This window comes from Hemicordylus capensis, chromosome 3 (assembly GCF_027244095.1).
Source record: "Hemicordylus capensis ecotype Gifberg chromosome 3, rHemCap1.1.pri, whole genome shotgun sequence".
NCBI lineage: Eukaryota > Metazoa > Chordata > Lepidosauria > Squamata > Cordylidae > Hemicordylus > Hemicordylus capensis.
Genome location: NC_069659.1, coordinates 48,575,100 through 48,586,476, shown reverse-complemented (window position 1 = coordinate 48,586,476; position 11,377 = coordinate 48,575,100). Strand labels below are relative to the sequence as shown.

At 41.6% G+C, this 11,377-nt stretch overlaps 1 protein-coding gene across 3 annotated transcripts in view; it reads right to left on the bottom strand.

Moving 5' to 3' along the window:
• Window positions 1-279: 279 nt before the first annotated feature.
• The window catches only part of LSAMP (limbic system associated membrane protein), a 699,205-nt gene continuing 688,107 nt past the window's right edge, over window positions 280-11,377 (bottom strand). For all 3 annotated transcript variants that reach the window (XM_053312266.1, XM_053312265.1, XM_053312267.1), the window contains one exon: window positions 280-11,331. In XM_053312266.1, coding sequence (XP_053168241.1) covers window positions 11,234-11,331 — 98 coding nt within the window. In that variant the 3' untranslated portion in view covers window positions 280-11,233. The remainder of the gene's footprint in view (window positions 11,332-11,377) is intronic.

Below are 11,377 nucleotides of genomic sequence, written 5' to 3'. Positions count from 1 at the left end.
CGCCATTCAGTTTGTGGAAGACTGGTGGAGAGACGATTCTGCTTTGGTGTGGGAGTTGCCTTGTTTCTTGACTTCCAGATTTCTGATTCCATGTTGAAATTTTGCATCAGTCTTGTTAGTGAGAGAGCTTCAAATTATTCCTGCATCAGCAGAAAGAGGACTCCAAGTCTAAACAGTCCTGGCAATATGAATACTGACCCCCCCTCCCTGACCATGCCCCCCCATCCCCCCACCATTTCATTTTGTGATGCAACCCAATAATGTAGACAGGACCAGAAATGAAGACTCATCTCTTCCTTTTCACGTTTATTTCGTTTTTGTTTTTTGTGGGTTTTTGTATTTTTTTTAAGACCACAGAAGAGCAGAGCATTCATAGATGTAAATAAACAGAGACACAAAAACAGAAGTTAAATACATTGAGAAAAGAAAAGGAAAAAAGAAAAAAGAGCTTTTGTCAATTTTTTTTTTACACACACACTGCGCTTTTAAAATTTTCTTCCACAGAGCTAGTTTTTGAAAAACTGACAGAAAAAAAATAGAATGGCCGCGTTCTTGTTTCGTTAAAGAGAAGTTCAGATCATGTCTACGGTGCTGGGGAAAAATATATATAAAGATATAGATATATATATATATTTATATGTATATAACACTGTTAATGAGGAGAATTCTAACTGCCCAGCAGTGCAGCAAGAAGAGACTGGATATCCTCCCAAAGCCCTGGAGGAAAAAATTTGGCTGCAGCTGGGGACATAGAGAGAGCCGGGAGTTGCTGGGGTCAACAGTTCCATCCTCTCCCTGCCCTTTCCTGTATAACCCTTTCCTTGTTAGCAGGAGTTCACTAAGAATCGCAAAGCTTATGACTTTTATTATACAGATAATTTTAAAAGCATGTTGAGCAAGTCTGTGTCAGGTTGCATGTGTCACAGGGAAAGATGGAGAAGGTGAATGTGTTACTGGGTGGTAATAGTTTAGGAAGCAGGGTGTGGAATGCTTTGTGGTGGCATTTTTATGTGTACAAGTGAGTGTGTTTGTGTGGCCAAAATGGGGAGCAGATAAGATCGCCACAGCGAAAATGCCCCCATTTGAGATAGTCTTTCCGTGAAAGAGTAATTAGGCGGTCATGGTCCTTGCATATCATTACGTTTCATGTTGGCTGCTGGTACAAACACAGAGTCCACTGAGGTACTAGGAATTACAGAAGCATCCAAAGGCAGAGGATGTCATTCTGAATAGAATCCCACTGATTTCCACAAACATCTTTGGTGACTTTCACAAGAAACTAAACAAAAATGACTTTTCCCATTTCCTGCATCTCCAGGATGATATCACACTGAGCCGCATTTTATATTGTATTTACTACATGTTTATCCTGCCCTTACTCAAAGTTCAGGGTGGCCTTGGTTTCCATGTGCGGGCAATGTGCATGATTTGTTATGATGCTAAGGGTTTCATGCACTTAATTTACAATTTCATTTCCTGGGTCCCTTAAATGAATGTTAAACAGCAATTTGTGGCAATATATAACATGTAATCAGAATTCAGAAGGGTCCCCCCCCCACGGAAAGGGACATGCATTATAGGGCCACTTGTGAAAGCTCCCTTTGTGGTGCTTGAAGGTTGATACCTCAGTGAAGGTATCTCACATACAGTTGAGAAATAAGCAGAAATTCTGTATTGTTTTTGACTCCATGAGAAACTGATTGAGTTGATGTGCTTAGTAGATAGCCTTCCTTTGGATTGACTCAAGCCATTCCTATTCTTCTACCATGATATAATATATTCTCAATATTGGTGGTAGAGAGGCAGATACCTTTCACTGGTTCTGGCTAATTTGCTATGATTAACACAAACGGCAGTCACTAAGCATTTAAAGCTATCACACATTCATATCATCAAGATCACTGTGTGTCCTTAATAGGGTTAGATCCTTAAAGGGACAGATAAATGCAGCCTTTCTGCAGTATGCACATTTCCCATTTGCAAGAAGGGAATATTCTATATATAGTCTATGAACACGAGGTGTACATCTGTAAGCAGAGCAACTTGGGTATTACTCTGTTCATAACCTTCCCTCTCCCTTTCACCTCTTTGATCAGTTTATGTAGATGCATGCACATGCAAGGGTTCAAGTCTTGCATAGTTGGTTTTTTTTTTCTTTTTTAAGAAAAGAAAAAATCTGACTAATATTTAATTGATTGGGATCAACATGCCTTCCATACCCAAAGCTTTCTGATCACCATTATGGGAAATTCTTGTAAAAGATTCCTTTCCATGTTCTGTGCATTTGACTGAAGAATGAAATAAGATATGTTCCCTCTCAGTATCAGAGAGAATGGAAGTGTCCATCTCTCACCATCCTGCACCAAGCACCACATAATTTACTTTCATGGGACATTTAGGTGTTGTCTGTGATGTGCATTTATCAGTATCAATATATTTATTTCAGCTTTTGACCAGAATAAGGTAGAAGAAAATAGAAGCTATAAAATTAAATTTATAACATCAGTTGTGGATCATTGGGGTTATGTGATAAACTGGTACAGTGGATTGTACTAGCAAGGAGTAACTTCCTCTCCATTCACCTGGGTGCTTTCTTGGGGAGATATCAAGGAATTACAGTGCATGATGTATGGAGGTCTCCTTTGGTGTGACTGAAAGCAAAAGTAGCTCTGGCTCTCTCTGGCTATCTTAAATGCCCATCAGTCCCCCCAAAAAGTTGGTGCAACCTCCACTATTTTATGTAAGTTTGAAGTGCTTGACAAGTTTCATGATAAAAGAAGTTTACTTCATTAATTCTGTATGGAAGGCATAATCCTAACTTCATTGCCATCATTTATCAAACCCCAGTCATCTTCACTTGAGTCAGAATTGCATCCTTGACTTTCACAAAATGGTATCATTTGATAGGATCCAACATGCATAACGTGTTGGTTGTGAGGAGAGAGGTTTCTGTTTCTCATTTATGAACCCCAAAGCTGTGGGCTGGAAAACAATCAGGCTATCAACATACACAGAAACCTTCAGATTTGCCTCCCCAGAAATTTACTGTCATCTGTAACTGCACCATTTGCCACACAGCAAAACACATACAAATGATGATGCATTTCCAATCAAGCCTATACTTGACCTCCTCCAAGATGGCTGCCTCGCTACTCTCTGGATACTTTGTGAAAGAAGCATGCTTCCCCCTCCCATTAACCCCCCACCCCCAGTCTTTTGAAAAAAAGTTAGATATCTGCTAGCAAGTAAAGGGGTCATCTTCAAATTTTAAGTGTTTCTTCCTCTGCATGGACATTACTGGACATTTCATGTCTCTCTCATATATTTACAAACTTGTAGAAGAAATACAATTTTTTTTGTATTTTTGTTTTTATAACACTAAATGTTAAACTTCCATCAATCAAACACAATTACACCTACAGTCTCAAGGAACTGGTGTCCCGTTCTGAATCACCACTCAGGCACAGAGACAGGCTGTAGCTTTATAGGGCTGTGAAGGGGAAAGGGAAACAGGAAAACAGGGACAGCATGAGAGAAAAGAGCCGAAACAAAGTATGAAACACCTTCAGGTGAATTTACCCAGAGGAACCGCCAAGTCACTTTTTTTTTTTTTGGACTCCTGAGAATACCTATTGGCCTTAGTGGTAAAGAAAAGTGTTCGACAGCCAGTGAGGTGTCAGCACCTTTCAGGAAGCATAAAGAGAACATCTGACTTTCTGGAGTATGGCAGAAAACTAAATAATTATTCCTCAAACCAAATACCACCCATGGTTCTCTTATTAAATAAAGATTGCTAAAAACTTTACAGAAAATTGTTATTCATGTGCAATTTTTCTTTAAAGTGCCACAGTATACTTCCTCCATTATACAGAGGAGAAGCTTGGGCATAGTATAGATTAATGAGTTGACCAAGGTCCCATAATGAGTCAGTGACAGAGTGTCTGGGGAATTTTGATTCACATTCCTCTTTTCCAGCCCTGAAGTCAGACCAAGTTTCCTCCTGTTTCCTCCTTCAGCCCATCTTATCCTGTCTAAGGAAAACCCTGTGTTTTTGCACTCTTTTTTTTTTGTTATTTTACAAGTATACTTTAAAAAACATAAGATTTGAGTCTTCTTTTTTCTTATTCTAAAAAAACACATCGCTGCCAGTAGCACAGTGTTCATCAGCAACCCTACAATAACAAAACAGTGCATTCAGCCCAACATTTGTGAATGGCCCTAGTATAGCAAAACAGAAGTGCAGATATGACATTGATAAGGGACAATGTTAGGGATGTGAAACACTGCATGTGGGGAAGAAAATGAACATAGTTTAACTCCTTTCTTAATGCACTAGATGTGCCACTGGATTTGTGTGCTCACATCTTAAGAATCCTGGCTGAAGGCTGAGTCCACACTCAGAGGTATAACCAAAGGGAAAGTTTGACTCTGTTCCAAAAGCTGACGTAGTGCCTCCAGTCCCTAGGTCACAAATAGACATGTGTCTCATGTGTTTATCATGGTTTTCAGCCATACCCATAGAGATGCCTGGTGGTATAGATGAAACTTATGTAACTACATCCAGATGTCACTGAAGTGTATGTGATTCCAATTGTCCTCGTGTGCATAGCCTTTAATTGTATTGTGTCACACTGCCTGGCCTGCCATAGAAATTAAAGAGGTTTAATATAACATATCCCTCCCAGTCCCAAATCTTCTTTTCAGTTCTCTCTTTGACCTTAAACCTTCTCACATCCATAAATGACTACTTCTCAACCATTTCTGGATACCAATGTCTTGATTAATATCACTGCAATAAAAATTGTGGATAATCTTACATTTCACTCTGCCAGAGGCTGGGCTAAAATTGCTGAATCGATGGCTGTCTCTATTACATGTACCAGTCCTACTGGTTGCTCCCAAGCATTATAAACCTATTCAATGACTAGTTAGAGGGTTTTGAAATCTAGGAAAAAGAGTTGTTCCATTGATAGCTATTCGCACAACCAGCTTGGAATTAGAAATGACACCAAGAGGTAACTCTTCCATTCAGTTCTGGCTCAGTAAAATGATTTCATGAAGGTACATCTCATGGTAGAACTGCAAATTCCTATACTATGGGAAATGCAAGTGGCAATTTATGACCATATGGCATAAGAGCTCTTTCAGAAAACCTCTTAAAGTGAATGAGAACTTGTGGCATTTTTTCCACCTCAAAGTCAGCTGCTATATGAGGAAGTGGAACTTGTAACCTACAGCCAGGGACCAAACTCTTGTGGGGCTGATGGATGCACATATATACACAAATTCATGCACACCCCTCCTCCTCCTCTCTCTCTCCCACCACCTTTAAATGGAGATGCTATTGTCACAAAGAAGAAGAAGAAGAAGAAGAAGAAGAAGAAGAAGAAGAAGAAGAAGAAGAAGAAGAAGAAGAAGAAGAAGAAGAAGAAGAAGACATGTATGATAGATTTCTTAAGGGATAATTTTATTTGATGGTCTGGTCAGCCTTAGCTCTGAATTCACAGAGGAAGGAGGAGAATCTGTGAAGGAGGATTTCACACCTGAAACCCCCATGGGAAATCCAACAACCCTGATAACTTTATCTCAAGGTCCAAGGATGGCAGACTGCTTTACATATTATATTTATTATTAAGGTGTTTGATAGGTAAAATTCTACAGGTTCAAATGTTGAACACTGGCATATTTGAGTGTAAGTGGTGGGAAGGCTTAATTTCAGGTCCCAGATATAATATTGCAAATGGAAAATTCTGACAACTTTCAGCTATAAATTTATCGTACCCTTAGGAACACGTAGCCCGTAGGAACATAAGAAGCTGCCTCATATCAAGTCAGACCATTGGCTAATAGAAGTACATTGTACACACAGATGTAAGTAACACATCCCAACATCTGCTCCCTGCATGGAAAAGCAGCTTAAGAATGGGTGAGTTGAAGTAGAGCAGCAAAGTTGAAGTAGAACAGCAAAAGAAGGGTGCTCATTACTTCCCCATTTTTCCACTGAAAATGGCCTCCTCAGCTTCTTTTCTGTCCTTGGGGTTCCATATGGCTGCCACCCTTACGAACACATTTGGAAATTCATGGTAGGGAAAGTGGCCTTGGAAACAATTTTTAGCAAAGCCGCTTTTCCAACGTGAGTTTCCAGATGTGTTGGTAAGGGTGACAGCCATATGGAACCCCAAGGATGGGGGGGGGGGGGAGAAAAAGAAAAAGTGGTAGATGAGAGCAGACTATAGCAGTCTCTCCCTCCCCATTGCTTTTCAATTCCAAATAACCCCTCTTAATGCTGCTTTGTAACAAGGAAGTGGTTCGGCAAGGTTTCATTACATGCATTTGCATGTAATATGCAGTCAGAGCCTCAGGATGCAAATAACCCTACCTCTGGAAGCCATGTGGATACTAGGTATTTATTAATTCTTGGGAGAGGCTTACATATAGTGAATTGTGCTACCAATTGTGCTACCAATGGAAGGGGGATGCACGTGCAGTGGCTCTGTGCTAATACAAACTGCATCCTCCGTGCTAGGGAGCTCAGAGAGCCTCCATGGCTCCTAAGAATTGCATCACCATAGCAACACTGCTCCCATTGCGATTAATTGGAGCTGCATTGCTACAGCATGTGAACAATTCTTAGGAGCCACAGAGGCTCTCTAAGCACTCTAGCAGCAAGGATACGGTTTAGACTAGCATGGAACCAGCATGTGTGCATCACCTTCCATGGGTGGCACATTGTGTTTTTATTGGTTCTCACGACCAATACCAGGGTGGAGAGGGTGGCGGGGGGAGGCAGAGTTCAACCTACCTTCCCCCAGACATTTGGTCTTTGTGTTGTCAGCATGCGAGCTCTGCAGCCACATAATCCACATTGCTTCTGGCAATGCAGATCAACGGAGGTCGGGGCCCATTTTCCTGGCCTACAAAAACCCCACAAGGCATCACAAGATGAGCAAGGTGCCTTGGGGGATTCTCCCATCAGACTGGTGCTATAGGCACCCATCTCTGTGAAGCCCAAGGAGACACACGATTCCAGAAGCTAGGTTGAAGGTACGCTTGTGCCCTTAACCATGGCTAAGAGCAGGGCTAAGAATTTGGGTAAGGCTGGGCGGATCGGTGAGGATCCTGGCACTCTACATGAGCCCTAGCCTGGGCTAGGCTGCTCGTGAAAACAGCCTTAGTGTTTTTCCTCCCCTAGGTTCATACTACTAGAAGCCATGACAGGTTCTGAACAAAGCTTGAGAACTCACAATCCAAGAAAAAGTGGCTAGTAATTACATAAAGGCTAAAGCCTGATTCATATGAAAAAATGGGGTTTGCTGGTGTGGTTAAAACCAGCTTCTCATCACTTTAACAACTTCCTGCACAAAAAGGAGCCCCCAACGTTGCCCTTTGGCCAAACTACCCAAACTACCCCAGTTGGCCAAACTACTCATCAGCCTTTTGAATCAGCCAAATGGATTCTACAAGCAGTTTTCAGGAATGCTGCTTTGATGCTTCTGTTTCCTACAGTTCAAATATGTTGGATTTTCCATCTATGCTGATCTACATTACATGGGTGACAGCAACTAACAGAGGACCAGGGCAGTCTGTTGAGTCCACATGATTGGCTTCTCACAGGGATGTTCTGGGGCAGTAGCTATGCTCCTAATTGTTGAAGCAGAGTGAAAGAATACCAAGTTGTGGTTGGGAGATTCTGCCAGGCTTCAAGATGCTTTTATTCATAGTAGTGGTATCTGCTTTTATCATGTATATAACGTGTGTGCGTGTGTGCATGTGCACACATGTGTACAGCACTGCATGTGTACAGCACTGCAGCAACATTGTTAGCTATTCCCCTAGCACTGAAGAACATGCAATGCCCTCTTTTGTCTAATCCCATATCATACACACCCTCACCTCTCTGCTCTGCTTCCTGCTTTTACAGAATATTTACTGTCTAATAGTAAATTGTGTGCCTTGGAAGGATGGTACTGGGAAGCCTGACTGCCTGCTTAATTGACTGTCCGTATCTGCCCCAAAGTGCAGACTTCAGCAGAAAATAAATCGCTAAAGCAGCAGGAGAGGATGCTGCCATGCTGTTGATCAAGGTGAGAGCTGTCTTGCTGTGCAGGCATGGAGCTACAAGGATCTCTTTGCAAAAGGGCTGGTACTCATTATAGTAAAAGGATGGATTTAATGCACACAGGCACACATACATTTTGCTTTGAAAGTATTTCCAAGCATAAAAGCATCCCTTTTGGTAATATAGGGATCGCATTAGAGGATAGCACCACCCATTTGCCTTTTCTGCTAAGTGATGGCAGATTTGCAATGGGAGAGAAGGGGATTTTGGTTGCTTAGCAATTCAGTGGAATGAAAGCCATTGAGAGAGCAACAGCCAATGTAGGTGTGGATTTCCCTCTTGCAGTTTCAGAAGCCTACCCACTACATCTTTTGGAGATGAGGTAACAACAGTTCCCACAGGAAAATCCATGCCAATCCAGGTGTTCTTTTCAGAACCCATGCTGAAGAGTCTGAGACCATGCAGCTGAATTGCACTTGTGAATCTAACCAAAATAGTAGCTCGGGACAAAATGCTGGTACATTAGCTCTGGGGCTTCATAGTTTTGTGACTGGGATATTTGATATATCTGGCTTCTTTTTGCACTGCAGCACTACTACAAGCAGTATTGCATTTGCAGTCTCTAAAAACCCAGGCAACTACATTGGGCCAGGAGTTTTGAACCCCGATTACTTCAACTTGACCCTTTCTGAAATATTCCACATAGCAAAAGAGAGTTAAATGAATATGGTCAAATTTATGTTTGCCCAATTTTCAGTAACAAACCAGGGCAAGTCAATTACTGAAACATAAAGTACTAGCTTACAGCAGGAAGAACGCACAGGTCCCAGTGACCTGGGTTCTGGCACAATCACTCCTCCCCATCTCCATATGCAGTTACTATACTAATTTGTTTCCAATCAGACTCTTGCACTTGAATGCCTTCTGTGATAGGAATGCCTTCTGTGATAGGAATGTCAATTGTATTTTTTTAAAAAAAGGTTTAACACAGTAAAGTAAGTAAACGAGACACCAGTGGATTTATGCCTTTAGCTGACAATCCTTTTCTCGGCAGCCCTCTGCTTTGGAGAAGTCTCCAAATCTTAGACACATTCTGTCTTTCTAGCTTTTTAAAGAGTCTAAAATCAAAGGTGAAATAGTAGTAGTGGTAGTAGTATGGTGGTGGGGGTTGGGTTGTTGTGGGTTTTTTGTTTTTTGTTTTTTGGCAGAATGACATTTACTGTAGCATAATCATAAGAGGGTTTGTTTTATTTCCATAACATGTTTATGTATTGTCAGGTGTTGGGTGTAATGCAACTGCCTGAGACTGAGGAGGGGCCTTATCAGAGGAATAAATGGACTGTTTCTTTGGAAAGCAGGTCAGGCTCAAGAACAGCAGCATAACAGTCACACACAAACAACCCGAATGGAGGAGGATGCATCTACTTTCTTCATATGAAAGGCTTGCCCTGTGACACCCCTCCTTTTGGTACTATCTGCTTACCCAACAGGTCCCTATGAACGACTTCAGTGAGGGAGCCCATTTTGATTCCGCCCATTGCAGTTCAAGTCCCTCCCAAATGCCCACGAAAGCAAGTGGAGTCTAGCCAGATGGTTGAAGGATCAAGACCAAGGGGCAGAGCTACTACTATGGTGCTGAGCAGCCAAGCTAAGTACTCCGTGAGAAGCACTGGCTGGTAACACATCCTGTGTTGGCTCCTCCATGGAACATTCTGGCCTAGCTTCTGGAACTCTTTGTTCTGTGAAAGTAGGATTTTACTTTCTGCTAACTTACTCTAACTTATTCTTGTGCAACAGAACCCAAGTTAATTTGTGGCTTCCAGAACCTTCTACTGAAGCTTTCTGGATCTCATTTTATTTCCCTCACATCTTTGACTAGACCTGTCCCTGCCTGGCCTTTGCTGAGCTGCTCCTGTAGGTCTTTCCATTCTCTTGCCTGAGAGGCTCTGCTCTGGATAGACTGGATCTTCTCAACAACCAGCTCTTCTGCTAAGATATATTTACCAAACATTTATTCAAACCATGAGCTGCACTAGCTATAAACCTCTTTTAAATTCTAGATTCTTATGCTTCCAAACATTTGTATAATTAAGCAGCCCTCAGGGCTCAGCTATCTATGTGCCTAAAGGCTAGCCAGTCCTGCTTGGATGCAGAAAAAATGATGAGTAATAGGGACAATGTACATATTACACTTGAATGCTACCCAGTTGAACTGGGTTGGGCAACAGGAGAAGGTTAAAGATAAGCTCTTCAAAACAGGTATCCCAATAAGAAACCATGGCAAAATTCAGCTGGGCAAACCATTGTTTGTCTCCCCATCTCCCCATCACCTGCTTTCACATCCAAGCAAATTTTCAACCTCATGTACAATGCAAATTATCTACAGCATGGTGAGCATATGTACACAGGAACCATTTCCTCTGAGAGAGAGAGAGAGAGAGAGAGAGAGAGAGAGAGAGAGAGAGAGAGAGAGAGAGAGATGGATGCATACACAATACACAAGAGAGGGAAGGAAGCAGGTCTGGCAAAAACAAAAGGGCAAGTGAATAAAATTGGTATGCTTTAGTATAATCAAAACTAAGGGCACAGAAATATATAGGTGAGCATAAGAGGAATGGCAACGAGATAAGGGCCATGTGGAGTTTCTTCATGGGACACCAGTATGCTAGAGAGACCTGCATCACTGTTTGCCGGAAATCTGAAAATACTATCAGTTTAAGAAATGAACAAGCCAATCAAAAGATTGTGGCTATCAACATCAAAGCAATCTATTTCCAGGAAGGGAGGGAGGGAGGGAGGGAGGAAATGATATGAGGGAATGGAGAGAATAAGAATAATTTCATTGCTGATATTTCTTTTTAGAACATCTTGGCATCCTTGGCAGGATCCAGCCTCCATAGAGTGATCCATCTGGTCTCCCATACTCCTGGATGGTCAGTGACTTGATAGTTTGTTATAATAAATGTTGCTGATTCTTCTTTATTCTTCTTCATTGAAATTTTCCTCTTTTGTTGCGGTACACGCAAAAGTTGCAAAAGAAACTGTCCTTTCTCCCCTCCTCTCTCTTGCTCTGTCTCCTGTATGACACTTTTTTGTTTTGTTTTGCTTTGTGTGTTGTTCTTGTTGTTGCTGGGTTTTTAATTTTTTTCCCCTTTTTTGAAAATTCAGATGTTATTAACATTTGCTGAGTAGGCAGAGAAGGGACGCTGCCAACAGCCACAGTGGTACGGCCAGACACATTGATCCATTGCCTGCTATCCCTGTACCGGGTCCTAGGGGGTGAGAGAAAGAAGACAAAAACAAAGAAAAAAATTACAT